The sequence below is a fragment of the Nicotiana sylvestris genome, chromosome 5 (assembly GCF_000393655.2).
Source record: "Nicotiana sylvestris chromosome 5, ASM39365v2, whole genome shotgun sequence".
NCBI classification, from domain to species: domain Eukaryota; kingdom Viridiplantae; phylum Streptophyta; class Magnoliopsida; order Solanales; family Solanaceae; genus Nicotiana; species Nicotiana sylvestris.
The window spans coordinates 141127579-141143702 of NC_091061.1; the positions used below are offsets into that span (position 1 = coordinate 141127579).

At 35.9% G+C, this 16124-nt stretch overlaps 1 protein-coding gene across 2 annotated transcripts; it reads left to right on the plus strand.

The window, feature by feature from the left end:
• Positions 1-4581: 4581 nt before the first annotated feature.
• LOC104224746 (probable 20S rRNA accumulation protein 4) lies at positions 4582-11407 on the plus strand. Of its 2 annotated transcripts, XM_009776442.2 has the most exons (9): positions 4582-4970; positions 5304-5406; positions 6384-6484; positions 6578-6661; positions 6764-6861; positions 6966-7273; positions 7799-8027; positions 9987-10191; positions 11007-11407. In XM_009776442.2, exons 2-9 carry the CDS (start codon positions 5400-5402, stop codon positions 11088-11090), a joined length of 1116 nt encoding a protein of 371 aa, XP_009774744.1. In that variant the 5' UTR covers positions 4582-4970; positions 5304-5399; the 3' UTR covers positions 11091-11407. The 2 variants fall into 2 exon arrangements, with proteins under 2 accessions (XP_009774744.1, XP_009774743.1); XM_009776441.2 differs by having other exon boundaries at positions 4582-5406.
• Positions 11408-16124: the final 4717 nt, after the last annotated feature.

A 16124-nucleotide genomic window follows, 5' to 3' on the forward strand; every position in this document is an offset into this window, starting at 1 on the left:
GAATTTGTTATAATCGCTATGTATGTTGATGATCTAAATATCATTGGAACTCCTGGGGAACTTCCAAAAGCAGTAGATTATTTGAAGAAAGAGTTTGAAATGAAAGATCTTGGAAAGATAAAATTTTGTCTTGGTCTACGAATTGAGCATATGAAAGATGGAATTTTTGTCCATCAATCAACTTATACCGAAAAGATCCTAAAGCGTTTTTATATGGATAAAGCACATCCATTGAGTATCCGGATGGTTGTGAGATCACTTGAAATAAATAAAGATCCATTCCGACCTCATGAAAATGATGGAGAGCTTCTTGGTGATGAAACTCCATATCTTAGTGCAATTGGGGCACTAATGTATCTTGTAAATAATACTCGACCAGATATAACTTTTGCAGTAAGTTTATTAGCAAGATTTAGTTCCTTTCCAATAACAAGACACTGGAATGGTGTTAAGCATATTTTTAGATACCTCCGAGGGACTATTGATATGGGATTATTTTATTCTTATGAATCCGATTCACAACTGATTGGTTATGCAGATGCAAGTTATTTGTCTAACCCACATAAAGCCCGATCTCAAATAGGCTATCTATTTAGTTGTGGGGGTACAACTATTTCATGGCGTTCAACAAAACAAACTTTAGCTGCTACATCTTCCAATCATGCAGAGATAATAGATATTCATGAAGCTAGTCGAGAGTGTGTATGGTTGAGATCAGTGACTCAATATATTCAACAATTGTGTGGTCTTTCTTTCAAAACGAAGATTCCAACGATATTGTATGAAGACAATGCTGCTGTAACGACCCGATCGGTCGTTTTGAGCTCTATCGCGTCGTTCAGCAGTTTGAGGCCATGAGTAGCTTCACTTCAGGTATTATGACTTGTAGACATGGTCGGAGTTGAATTTCGGGAAGTTCGGAGTTGATTTGGAAAGAGAATTCTCATTTCGGGAGTTTTAAGTTGAAAGAATTAACTAAGAGTGGATTTTTGAGTAAACGACCTCGGAAATTGGGATTCGAAGGTTCCAGCAGGTTCGTATGATGATTTCGGACTTGGACATACATCCGGATCAGGTTTTGGAAGACCCGGGAACATTTCGGCACCTATTGTGAAAGTTAGAATTTTTAGAAGAATTTCATAAGTTTGGGTTGAAGTGCATTTCAGTGTTATCAATGTCTGTTTGGCATTCTGAGTCTGGGAATAGCTCCGTATGGTGATTCTGGTGTTGGGAGCGCGATCGAAAGTGGATTCGGCGGTCTGTGAGTCATTTTGAAGTCATTTGGCTAAAGATAGAAATTTGAAGGTTTTTGAGAAGTTTGACCGGAAGTGGACTTTTTGATATCGGGGTCGGAATATGATTTCAGAAATTAGAGTAGGTCCGTAATGTCAAATATGACTTGTGCGCAAAATTTGAGGTCAATCGGACGTGATTTGATAGGTTTCAACATCGAATGTAGAAGTTTGAAATTTTAAAGTTCATTAAACTTGAATTGGAGGGTGATTCATGATTTCGATGTTGTTTGATGTAATTTGAGGCCTCGAGTAGATCCGTGTTAAGTCATGGGACTGGTCGGTAGGTTTGGTTGAGGTCCCGAGGGGCCTCGGGTGTGTTTCGGATGCTCAACGGGCATTTTTAGCCTTGTGGGTGATTGCTGATTTTCTGGTGTTAGTGCAGCAGATTTTTACTCTATGCGATCACATGGAGAGGAGTGCGATCGCATAGTGCAAAATTTGGAGGCTGCTGTTTTGGCTTATGCGAACGCATGGAGAGAAGTGCGATTGCATAGTGCATTTTAGGGGCTGCTGGATTTTTGGCTTATGCGATCGCGGGGAAGATTGTGCGATCACATAGTGCATTTTGGAGGCCGCTGGGATTTGGCTTATGCGATCGCGGTTGGAGGAATGCGATCGCATAGAAGGGTCTCCTGGGCAGTGAAGTGTTTTAAAACGGTTTTGGCTCATTTTTATCTCAAATCTTTCATGGGGGTAGATTTTTGTAGAGCTTCAAGTGGGTATTTTCGTCATCTATGTCAAGGTAAGTTGTTCCTACTCATTACAAGCTAAATACAAGGTTTGTATATGGATATGGTCAAGGAAATTTGTAGAAATTTAGGGTTTTGAGGAAGACCTAGGAATTTGATATTCTTGAATTTTGACCACGATTTTGGGCATGAAATTGAGAGCAAATCATATATTTGAGTTCGTGAGATTATGGGTAAACTTTATCTTCTAAAATTTTTGGAATCCGGGCACGTGGGCCCAAGGAAAATTTTGTCAACTTTTCGATCGGGGTTAGGAATTGTTATAAATTGGATTATAATGAGTAATTGTACATATATTAATGAGTTTGCATAATTATTGACTAGTTTTGGAGCATTTTTGCATCGAATTGAGTCTTCGGAAGGGCATGGAATGTCGGTTATGGAACTTCGGAGCAAGGTGAATCTCCTTTCTAACCTTGTAAGAGGGAATTGTTCCCATAGGTGAATTAACTGGATTTGTGCTTCTATTTTTGGGGGCTACATACACATGAGGTGACGAGAGTCCGTGCATAGCTACTATTATTTTTAAGTCTGGGTAGTCTAGGACTCAAAAACATGCTATACTTGGAATATTTGTAATTATTGACAGTTTGAATTGCTTAAATCACATCGAATTAGTAAATGAATTTCTGAAAGGATTAAACTTCATTTTCTTAAATTGTAAAAAGAGAATTGACTTTTCTTTGGATAATTGTCCCTGTTGACTTCTTGATTGACTGTCTGTATGTGTTTAATTTCGGAATGGGCCGAATGCCTCGGTAGATTAAATAGATGCAGCTATGGTTCGCGCCATTCGACCCTCTGGCAGTGCACAATTTTAATATTGTTGGATCGGGTCGTACGACCTCGACATGATTTGCGCATGCTTGTATTGCTTGCCTTGAGATTTATGGAAATTGATATTTGTTCTCCCTGACCTGAGATAAATTGATAATTAATAGATTATGAATTCGGAGACTTTTAATATAAAAAGGAACGTTTACCTACTTCGTGACTTATTTGAATTTACTGCCGTTTTAATAGATCCATGATTATTCGTATTAATAATATATTACTATTGGACCACTAGTAAGTGTCGAAGTCGACCTCTTGTCTCTACTTCTTCGAGATTAAACGAGATACTCACTGGGTACACATTGTTTTCATACTCATACTACACTTGCTGTGCATTTTTGCTGCACATGTTCATGTGTGGTTAGTGGCTTAGTGGCATAGCGGCATGGTTGATACAGAGACTTAGGTGAGTTGTATTTATCGAGACGACCCGCAGCCGGTAGAGTCTCCTTCAGAATATCGTATTGTATTATTTCATTTCTGTCCACTTTGTATTCCGGACAATTACTGTATTTTATTTCATTCCCTAATTAATGCTCATGCACTTGTGATAGCGGGTTCTGGGATAATTATGGGTTATTTGTATTAATTCCAAACATTTTTATTTAATTTGAAACAGTTATCTTTTACTAGTACAATTGAAGGAAAAACCATAGTTTTCAACATTATTAAAACAAGGCCTAAATTAAGTATTTATGATTGCCTTGCCTGACAACGGCGTCCGGCGCCATCGCGACCCTTAGTGGAATTTGGGTCGTGACAGCTGCTTGCATAGCTCAACTTAAATGAGGATATATCAAAGGAGACCAAACAAAGCACATTTCACCAAAGTTCTTTTTCACACACGATCAACAAAATGGTGAGATAGATGTTCAGCAAATCTGTTCAAGTGACAATCTAGCAGATTTATTCACTAAGGCATTGCCAACATCAACATTTGAGAAGCTAAGACATAAGATTGGAATGCGTCGCCTCCAAGATATCAAATAAAGCTTTCATGAGGGGGAGTATAATACGCGCCGTACTCTTTTTCCCTTAACCAAGGTTTTGTCCCAAGTGGGTTTTCCTGGTAAGGTTTTTAATGAGGCAACACTCAATGCGTATTACAAGATGTGTGTACTCTTTTTTCTTCACTGGGATTTTTCCCACTGGGTTTTTTCTAGTAAGGTTTTAACGAGGCACATTATCTTTCAAATGAACATCCAAGGGGGAGTATTATAAATAAAGTGAATGTATATGTATGCTCATTTAATCCATCCATACATTCTATACAATGTACTACTTGGATAGATGCACCTATTAATTCCTAGGATGTATCTAGTGAGTTTTGGGTGTATCTTGTATAGTATAAATAGGATATTCTTTGCCTATATGAAAGAATACACAAGAAACACACTTGAATAAGATAACTTATACATTCTCCTCCTATATATCTTGTCTTTATAACTATATTATTCTATTTTGCTCTCATTTCTTAACATAGTTCAATTTTTTATACCTCAATTCGCATAAAATAAGTATTTTAATCCTTATATACAATACATAAATTGGGACCGAGGGTGTAGTACCTTTTTGAGAAATGACAAAAATAGTCCCTTAACTTTGGGAGTAGGTTTATGATGGTCCTTTAAATATAGACCTTTTAGTTTCAATCCTCTATAGTATTATTCACAAACTAGAAAATTTTGGTCTCCATCCATTTTTTAACTAACACCGTTTTTTTTTTCTTTCCATTCCATGTCAATAAGTAGTCATTACATCAAACTGCAAAAAATCCCACCAAACTGCACAAAATTCAACAAAAATCCGGACATAAACTGTGACCATGAGGGAGCACTTATAGTCTAGTTTTAAATATCATGCAGTTTATTTTGCAAAGATAAGACCAAACAAGAATCCGGTAATTGCCTAGGTGCTGTCGGTGCTTCGTTCTCCGGCGAGGTAGTTCGGCCAAAAATGATCTACTCTCAACTAAGAAGAGAGAAAATTTCCCTTTTTTCAGTCTCTGAAACCCTTCATGTCCTAGAGCTGTATTGTAAAATCAGAAGGCAAAAATAGCCATTCGGTTGTTGCCTACATTTCACAAAAAATTGTGAGTCTTTGCCTTGTATTTATTTTTCCAAACTGGAGGAAGATGAAGCGGTCAGGAGACATCGCAAAGATGGCCTTCACTCCATTTGTGGAGCTCTTATTGAGTTCTAAAGAAACTAACACCGTTAGTTTAAAATATGGATGGAGACTAAAATTGTTTAGGTTTTGAATACTTAATGGACTAAGATTGATAGGTGTATATTTAAAAGACCATTATAAACCTACCCCTAAAGTTAAGGGACCATTTTTGTCATTTCTCGTACCTTTTTATGAAAAGGGTAAATTTAGCACTATATTTTGGGAAAAACCTGAAAAATCAAAACGTGTCTCACAGCCTCAAAGTTCTGGAGCTGCTACTTCCGGTCTGCACGCCGTTTCAAGAATCTCCGTGAAGAAGTAGCATAAGGTCGTTGAATTTGAGGTTTTTCAAATGTTCAGTAAGTGAAAACTTCAACCAATCAAGAACTGATTTTTATTTGGATATTTACTTAAAAAAGAAGAATACGTATTTTTTTTTTTTGGTATTCAAATGCTTGTCTTTGCTGCTTCCTTTTTGTAATTTTGATGCAAACATGAGGGGAAAAAACCCATGAATTGGTGGCATATTCATAATGATTTCTCATATTAAAGGAAAAAAAGGTGTTTTGGGTATAGTGATTGTTTTACTGTGGCATTTTTGTGGTACTAGTTGAAACTTAAACTTGAGGTACAAGGACAGAATTTTATTGTTACTAGCTTTGTTAATTCCTTCCTATAAAAAAAATAAACTAGCTTTTTTTGGTTGTAAACTTGTTTTATTTTTAGTAGCTCTGTGATTATGTAAATTGTTTATTTTCTCTTTGATATCTGAAATGGATTAGTTCTTGCAAGAAGTTTTAGGGAAAAAATTTGGTAACTAGCTTATTTGTGCTTATACAAATTCATCTATGTAACTTAGTAATGGTTCTTCATCAGTGGAATCGAGTATACTGTACAGTTTTAATTACTCGTGCCACCCCAAAAAGGATGATACTTTTCGGATTTCAAGACTCGGACAAATTGTTCTTTGATCGCAACTTTTTCATATGCCTTTTAAATATTTTGAATTGTTAATTATTGTGATTTATAGTATGTGGTCAAACTTTATTTCAAGAAACTTCAAGATTCTATGTCTGAATTTGCGTTCAAAATTAAGATGTTTAACTCTCGAAATCCGAAAAGTATAATCCTTTTTGGGATGGAGGGAGTAACATTTTCATATTATAGTTTGTCTCTGCCTAGACGTTCCCTTTATTCTGCAAAAAATGCAGCGATTTAAGATTTGAACTTTGTTCATAAACTCTTGGCTCGGTGTTATATGAGGCATGTACTAAGAAATACAAAGGGGGTCTCATTTGAACTGCATTTGTTATTGACCTTGTTTTGTTTGGATTAGAAAACAAGATGGGGGGAGCATTTTTAGGCATGCCAGGATCATGGGCAGGTCATATACACGAAGCTGCTGATCATTATACAACAAAAATCGGTGGACTTCCTGTAAGAGAATCCTTCTGGATACGGCATAGTTTATTGTTAGATGATGCTTTCTTTTTAAAAAATAATTATAATTCTATTTTTTTTCTTGAACAGGATTGGCCTATTCCTCTTCCTACCACATGTGTTGATTTGCTCAAATGCAGTGCTTGCAAAAACGATTTATGTCTTCTTGCACAGGTTGGTACTCGGAAACCATTTGGCTAATTTTTGAATTACTTGAGTACTTGTATTTTAAAGCTCTAGAATTTTAAGTACTTTTCTCCTAGCGTTTTTCCTTAGGTTTATGCTCCAATTTCAAAGAAAAATTTGAACATTGAAGAGCGTGCAATCTATGTTTTTGGTTGTTTGGCGCCAGAATGTGGGAGTGCTCCTGTAAGGTCTTTTTTAGTATTCAAACTTATTGTCTTTTGTAAAATGCTTGGGAGCTTAGTAATCATTTGGATTTAACTTCTGTGGTCTATCTATTACATTTCCGTGACAGCTGGAGAGCTATTAGAATCCAAAAGTCTCTAAGCAGTGAAGGTTTAAAGAGCCAGTCTTATAAGGATGTCGCTTCACCTGTATCTTCTGTATCAGATTCAAAGAAAGACCGGAAGAAGGATATATGGACATTTGACTCTTCGGAAGAGGATGATGATGATGACATTGATCTTGCTGAGTTGGCTAGGGCAATTTCTGAAGCTGCATCCGTGGCTTCTCACTCCAAGAAACAAATCCGTGGTCATGAAGTAACGGCAGAAACTTCAACCCCTGACCTCGCGATTAGAGAACTTGATGAAAAAACACCAGGTAACTTCTGTTCTGTTTTGCTCGACGTTAATTGCACTTGATAGAATCTTTTGCTAGAGCCCCTTCTGTATGATGTGTGTAAGGTGTCTTTATTTAACTTTGCATGATAGAAGATGAGATCAAACTGTTTACTGGGTGCAGTCAAATTTTTTTTCTCATAAATTTAGCACTATGATAGAGAACACTAAAATTGAAAGATGTTTTTCATGGATAATGAAAATGGCATGTCTTATTGGTAAAACAATATGTAATTTGCTCATTGCTTTTCTTTCGGGGGAGGCAGTTGGTGCTGTTTCTTGATAGAAGAGCTAAATAGATCGATCAAGGGCCCAATGCGTGTATTTACTTTATGTACAAAAAAGTCGTTGAATTGCTGAGGAGTTGACAGCTGTCAAAAATTTAGGTCTTCATAGGCTATTATCAAGTGTTTTCAATGACATATGAGATATGCGATTATCACTGGGAGTATCATTTGTATGATTACTTTATCTTTCTGTGTACTCTGAAATGATTCTTTGGTCGCAGTGATTCCGTGCTTCTATATATATGCTGAGGAAGAGAAACTTTCCAAAAAGGATGCTTCTGTCAGTTCAAAAAGCATCTTATCTCCAATCAAGGACAAAGAAGATGATCCTGATACTCCAGAAGAAACATGGGAGGTGGAAGATTACGAGTATGATAGGGCATTGAATGCTGACCGGATTTACCTTAAGTTCAAAAAGCGATTAGATGCGTATCCAGAGCAATGTTTCAGGTAAAACTCTAAAAAGCTAGCCATCGTACTACTGAATTTACTTTTAAGTATTGCCTCCAGGAACTTAAAGTTTTGCTTGCTGGAGTAGACTTTGAGACGCAAAATCTCAGTTTTATTTACCTTTTTATTTCCTCCAAAGCAGTAAGCAAAGTCCAAGTTTAATGTACTTTTGATTTCTTGAAGTATGTAGTAAGCTTTCTGCCTTTCCTGCAGCTCTTCTAGCTTTCGGCTTTGATTACCTTATTCATCTCCAATTGTAGTGTATTACTATTTGTACAACTTAAATTACATGTTCAAATCTTCTCATGTTATTTCTTGCTGTATCATGTGTACATTACTGAAAAGGTTATTTCGGGCAGCGACGATATAACATCTTTCCTCTTATTTATTTGCATCGTCCACTGCACTTTATCCTGCCAAGATTTTCTCTCTATTAATTAGATATTGTTCCGGAAGTTGTTGCCTGGCATACTGTGATCGATCTACTGGGCACTTTTTGTTAGTCCACTCTCTATTTCGATGTCTTGTTGATAAATGGTTTAATGCGTTAGAAACTAGCTCGTATCTCTTCAATTTAGAGGTGGAACTTACATTTAATTCTTACTATGTTTAGAGAATAGCTCTGTTATATTTGACCTAATTTTCAGCACATTTATGAATGTAACTTGTGATGACATTTGCCAACTATTGTTTCACTACTCGTCTAACTTCAAAACATAAAACATGACATAAATCAATCATAATACAACCTTCTTATCATACTAATCACTCTAGTCTCACTCCAAAGTGCATGTTATAATATTCCTAACTTGTCGACTTTCGACGAAACTTATTTTCTTCAATTCTTTAAGCTTCTAAGACTTCCAACCTTCTTGGTACTTGTTATTCATGATTTTAAAAATTTTAAAACCTCCAAGTCACATGAGTAACTTACTTTATATACTTTCAAAGATGATCTCATTTCCAAGCTTACATCAGTTGACTTGCGACATGCTTTCGCATACGAAAATATGGGGTGTAACATCATGCCTTATCGGTCTGCAAACCTCACAATACTCCTTAACACATGTTTTAACTCATCATTATCTTGGTAAAAATCCTTAAACTCCCCAAGATATATTGATTCACTTAAGATGAATTCCAACTTCAAAGTACGGGGTGTAACAAGTCTAACCCTTGTTTTATCAGATGCTCCGCTACAAAGTTTTGAACAAGATCTTGCAAGGCTTTATTACCAAGGCACATGTCAAGACTTTTGAAGATGCATTGTTGATCAAACCTTCCATTCCACCAAGTATATATTCTGCCTTTGAACCCTAAGCCAGTTAATAGACAAGTCCTTATACAATGAACAAAATATTTTACCTCCTGATAATACACTGTAAGTCCACCAAATTTTTTAATTTAATAAACTATGACATTGAAATCCCCTCTAACTAACCTAGGAGACTTTATATGGGCAGCTTTTACATAATGAACGTCCCAAAATTCAATCCTTGTTTTTCCATTTGTGCTGGAATATACCATAGTCACAATAAACTCCTAGTTGCTATCAATGTTTGCAAGCTTCACGAAAAGTAACTCGGCAAAATATACGCTGCCTCAACTTGGAATTCATCATCCACGAAATGTCATATTTCATAATTTATATTATGCTAAGAAGATCCCTATAACGACCCGGTCGTTCATTTCGAGAGTTGTAGCCCTATTCCCCCATTTTCTACTTCATTTTATGGAGAGTATCATACTTTATGCTGAAAAAGGTAAATATATAAAACAGAGTAAATACAGAGTGTGTCATATAGTTCTCTGTTGGTTTAGGGGTCCTTTTCGTTTCTACAGAACAAGGTTTCTTTTATTTTTACCTCCTTACATCAGTTAATAATTAAATTATCACCAATTTCATTATCAGTGACTTTCATCCTTACTAAAAGACTCTTTTACTGTCTTTACACGTAGATACTCATATGGTGGAAAGCCGCTTCTAGCTTCTGGACATGCTGTTGATCCGGGGACGTGCAGGCTCTGTGGTGCGTCACGTCATTATGAGATGCAACTGATGCCTCCGTTGCTATATTTTCTGCAGGAAGCAGTCAGCGAGAAAGAGAGACCTGTTTTGGATAATTGGAATTGGATGACTTTAGTAGTCTATACTTGCTCACAGGTCAGCCTTTAACTTGGCATGTTGGATACATGTTCTTTTCAAAGAAAACTCCCGCACATTTTATTCTACACTTCCCTCTTTAGTTCTGGAAAAACAAATCAATCGTTACTATGTGTGGAGTAAAAATAAAGATAGACAACAAATTCTAGATTCTTGGTCGATGTATCATGAAGGGGAGCCTTAGCGTAACTGATAAAGTTGCTGCCATGTGACCAGGAGGAGGTTACGGATTCGAGCCGTGGAAAAAGCCTCTTGTAGAAATACATGGTAAGGCTGCGTACAACAGACCCGTGTGGTCCGGCCCTTCCCTGGACCCCGAGCATAGCGGGAGCTTAGTGCATAGGGCTGCCCTTTTTTTGGTCGATGTATCATGTAAGAGAGGAATGTCCCCCTATGCGCGTCGGGCTGCCCTTTTGTTTGGTCGATGTATCATGTAAGAGGAATGAAATGTGACATTGATAGAGCAAAACAAAACCTACAGCAATAAAATTAAGAGGTTAGAAAGTAAGAAGTTGAATTGAAGGAAAACTTTAATAGCTTCTGACTTTCTACTTCAGCTTTTTCACTTCTTGAAATGTATCTACCATGGAACTGTTTTCTGCAGTTTGAATTAACTCATTTCCTCTTAATTCTTTTCTTTCTGCAAGTGAATGCTGATATTTGACTAAATTTAACTTGTAATCTATTTTTGTCGTTTGCTGTTTTTCTCCTAATATACCTGAACTATTCGTTTTTGTTGTTAATTGTGGACAATAGTTTATGCTCTCTATTTCTCCGAGTTCTTGTTGTAACCTCATGGTCTGTGTCATTTTCAGAATTGTTCAGAGTACCGTCTGGATAACTCTAGTGAGGATGGCTGGATTGTGGCTGAGGAAGCTGTTGTCGTACAATATGAATAGCATCGCTTAGATAAACCTAACGATTGCTTAAGGTTTTGTGATCTTTTAGTATATTTTCGTCTTACTTAGTGTATGCTAGCATGGCTGTCAGTCATTAGAGCCGAGGGCGGCTTTCTTTTTGCTTATATTATTTTTTTGAGTTCGCTGGTACCTGGTACGAGTTTCGTGTACTTGAGATGTAAATTGTCAAATGGCCCCAATATATTGGGTAGGCAATACAATTATATCTGTTGTTATAAACAATGCTCGATTCTGCGTGGATTCTTTATTTGTAACAATCTCCAAAATTTTGTGTGATTTTTCCTAAGTTGAGGCCATCCCATTTCGTTCGTTCAATATATACAGTAAATAATAAACACTGTATCATCCTCAAATTGAATAAGAAATAGAGAGAATGACCACCGCGGTAATACGTTCAGTAAATAAACACGATTCATCCATGTCTAACTACTCTGGATTCGTGTTGAGAAGTTCCGCTCTCGTGGGTAATGCGCTGATTCCGTATCAGGATTCAGCTCGAGACATCTGATAAAGGATAATGAAGTACTAACTATACATTATTGAAAGCATGCGACTATAAAAAAAGGAAAAATGACACTGTATTGTCACTTTTAAAATAATAACCGAAAAATTGTATATTTTTTGTATATATACATATACATTCTGTATGTTATGTACAAAAACTATGCAAATTTTATATACTTTTTCGGCTACCAAATATAAATAGTTTCTGGCGCGTGCTAAAAGTGATAATACCTTTAAAAAAGCACAAATTAAGTGAATACTGTCTGGATACAGCTGATAGTCGATTTTCTTTAATTTGTTGTTTTCAAAAGCACGTGCACTCACAATGGTAAGCTTTAGAGTACTTAGTTATGACCAATTCACTCATTTGACCAGTTTCAATTGCTTGTGGGCTATGAAGAAAGTAATATTCTTTCCTAATTTTTTTTTTCAGAAAAAAAAAAATAGCTTAATTATGTAATAAATATAGGTGGCGCCACTGGGAGAGAGAATATCAATTGAACGATGAAAATAAAACATAGTAGGTCATACTTAGAAAAAGGATAAAACGGCCAAGTACTATAATTATATGGATGTAAATTACATATAATGAAAGTGTTAATTCTTTTTTACATGTTCAATATAGTTTAACGTATCATAATAGATTAATATTTTTTTTTAATGTTACCAATTGATGTTTATTATAGAAATTTGCCTGTAATTACCTTAAATATTTGCATGCATATAACCTTGTACATTAACAGCTTGTTTGGATGGTCATTACCTATTGTATCGTATCGCATTGTTACTTTAAATACGATATTTTTTTTAGTTATTACTTAAATTTTAATGTATCGTATCGTTAAATCCATTGTTATATAACGACGAAATATGCTACTTTATGTAACGACCGATTTGGTGTGGTTGCGTCGTTATCTTGTCTTTTCCTCTCATCTCTCCCTTCACTATTATTAAATTAATTTTATTTTATTATTTACCCTACCTTTTTATATAATAAGTTACCCAGTATTATAATTTTTCTTTATAATATTGCAGATTTATTCTTCATATTGCTGGTGCATAATATCATGAAACAACGGCAAACGATACAATCAATCTAAACATTATATTCGTCTGCAAACGATACAATACAATACAATATAATACAATACGATACATTATGAAACGATGTGTAACAACCATCCAAACAAGCTGTAAGGGAAGTAATATCAACATTTACTTGTTTTTACGTGATGTTTGATACTTTGTGTTTTACTCCATTTCTAGTTTTGGTATACACATTTCTAGTTTTACTCCATTTAATCTAATCTCTGGCAGTTGGATCAAAACCATAATTTGCAGGAATCAACTACTAATGATTCACAAATAATTAAGACCATTCATTGACAGATGAAAAGTCGAAATCGTTCTGTGCATCTGCTGGCAATTAATTTCTCAACCATAATTAAGTTAGATTGTTAGGTGATAATATAATTAACATTTCACTAGAATAGGAGATTTCTTGTAGCAGTAACAATATATAATGCTATACATTTTAAACTCTCACGATGCTAAACGATAATGGGACTGAAGTCTATTTTAGAAGTTGCTTATATATATGGGTGACAAACGTGCGGGTTAGGTTGGATATGAGACAGGTCACAATAGGTAATGGAAAAAAGGATAAATTATCCGACCCGACCCATATTTTGTTGAGTTTCTTTTTAATATAGAAAGATATTAAAAAGAGGATGAATGAGAAATGGAGGGAAATGAAAATTTTGAGTAAAATTTTAAGTTTTCCTCTCTTTTTAATGAGACATTGTCCCTCATTGGTAGAAGAAAAGGAGTTTGGTGGGTTTATGTACAAATGCACTTCATGTAGCTCTTAAAGAGTTAGGAAGAAGGCAAGCCTCGAGCCGTCGTCGTTGCTCGCTCGTCTTCGGCTTCGGCTTCGGTCAAATGATTGATTGATTAATTTTTTGGACCAAATTTATTTGTTAATAGTAGATATTAACGTAATATTATCCGTGTTTGTAATGGATATGTTCCAATCCGTGTATTGTACCACCAGTTGCAATAGCAGCCGCCTAGGTCTCACAACTGACTGCTATAAATATGAGCAGCAGCAGTTGGAGAATGACATACCAAAAACAGAATTGAGAGCTATTGATCTTCTCTTCACCGAAAACTCAACGTTGGCTATAATTTGCATTTCTTCCTACTAGGAGGGGATTAAATTCCTTAAGAAAATACTGTGAATTCAGTGAGCTCGAATTAATTTCTGTTTCATTTATATCATTTATATTTACGTTTATAAGCTAACATTCTAATTTCCAGAATCATTATTTACAAATACAGGTTTACCAACAAGCTTAAGGAATTTAATAATTTTAATTTCTGTATTTGTGTTATTCTTATTATTCTGGAAACTAAAACCTTTGTGGTTTTTGTGTACTCTCGTTTGGAGAGTAAAGCCTTCGTGGCGTTTTGTTGGAGATTAAAATCTACGTGATTTTTTACTCCAGTTTTAAACGTTTGTTTGTGTCATTTTTTACAGAAAAAATGGCGAATGACAACGGAAATCAAGCTGTTCCGATGGTGACTGCCAACGCATCGACAAGCCGAACACCGGCTTTGGCACCGGCAGAAAAACCCGAAAATTTTTTCGGGATTGATTTCAGGCATTGGCAGCAGAAGATGTTCTTCTACTTGACTACATTATGTCTACAGAAGTTCATCAAGGAAGATGTTCCTGATCTGCCTGATGAAACTCCAGAGAATGAACGCTTTCTCGTGATTGAGGCGTGAAAGCATTCTGACTTTTTGTGCAAGAATTATATTCTTAGCGGACTGGATGATAATCTGTATAATGTATACAGTGGCGTGGAGACGTCAGAAGAATTGTGGAATGCGCTTGAAAAGAAATACAAAACTGAAGATGTCGGGATGAAGAAATTCGTCGTTGCAAAAATTTTGGACTACAAAATGGTAGATAGCAAGTCTGTTATTACCCAAGTCCAGGAATTGCAAGTGATTATTCATGATATACTTGCTGAAGGTCTTATCATCAATGAAGCATTCCAAGTAGCAGCAATAATTGAGAAGTTGCCTCCACTGTGGAAGGACTTCAAAAATTACTTGAAACACAAACGAAAGGAGATGTCCCTTGAAAATCTCATTGTTCGATTGAGAATCGAAGAGGACAATAAAGCAGCTGAAAGGAAAGGTCGTGGAAATTCAACAATAATGGGAGCAAATATTGTTGAAGATAACAAAAAGAGAAAGAAGGCTTCTGGTCCGAAATACAACCCAAGCAAGAAGCGGTTCAGTGGAAACCGCTACAACTGTGGGAAAATCGGACACAAATCTACAGAGTGTCGTGCTCGGAAGAAAGACAAGAAAATGGGTCAAGCAAACATGGTAGAAAAGCATGATGATGTTGATGACTTGTTGCCATGCTTTCTGAATGCAACCTGGTAGGAAACCTTAAGGATTGGTGGATTGATTCTGTAGCCACTCGCCATGTTTGTGCTGTGATGGAAGCATTTTCTACATATGCTTCTGCTGTACCCGAAGAGACACTTTGTATAGAAAATGCTGCTACAACAAAAATTGAAGGATATGGTAAGATATTTCTCAAGATGACTTCTGGCAAGGTCATGACTTTGAACAACGTCCTTCATATTCCCGAAATTAGGAAGAACTTAGTCTCTACTGGACTTCTTGTAAAACACAGTTTCAAGTGCGTTTTTGTATCTGACAAGGGAGTGATAAGTAAGAATGAAATGTTTGTAGGAAAATGTTACCTTACTGAGGGCCTTTTCAAGCTGAATGTAATAGTTGTCGAAACTAATAATAAAACTTCAGCTTCTTCTTACTTACTTGAGTCAAATAATTTATGGCATGTACGTTTGGGTCATGTAAATTATAAAACCTTGCGAAAAATGATTAACTTGGAAGTATTGACTAAGTTTGAATGCGAAAAATCAAAATGTCAAATATGTGTGGAATCTAAGTATGTTAAACATCCTTATAAGTCGGTTGAAAGGAATTCAAATCCTTTAGACTTAATTCACACAGATATTTGTGACATGAAGTCAATACCATCTCGCGGTGGAAAGAAGTATTTCATAACTTTTATTGACGATAGTACTCGATATTGCTATGTTTACTTACTTAATAGTAAAGATGAAGCAATAGACGCATTCAAGCAATACAAAAATGAAGTTGAAACGCAACTTAACAAGAAAATCAAAATGATAAGAAGTGATAGGGGTGGTGAATATGAATCTCCTTTTGAACAAATATGTTTAGAATATGGAATTATTCATCAAACAACAGCCCCTTACACTCCCCAATCCAATGGGATTGCGGAAAGAAAGAATCGTTCATTAAAGGAGATGATGAACGCATTGTTGATAAGTTCTGGTTTGCCACAGAACTTGTGGGGGGAATTCGTTCTTACGGCTAGCCGAATACTAAATTGAGTACCCCATAGCAAAACACAATCCATTCCATATGAAAAAT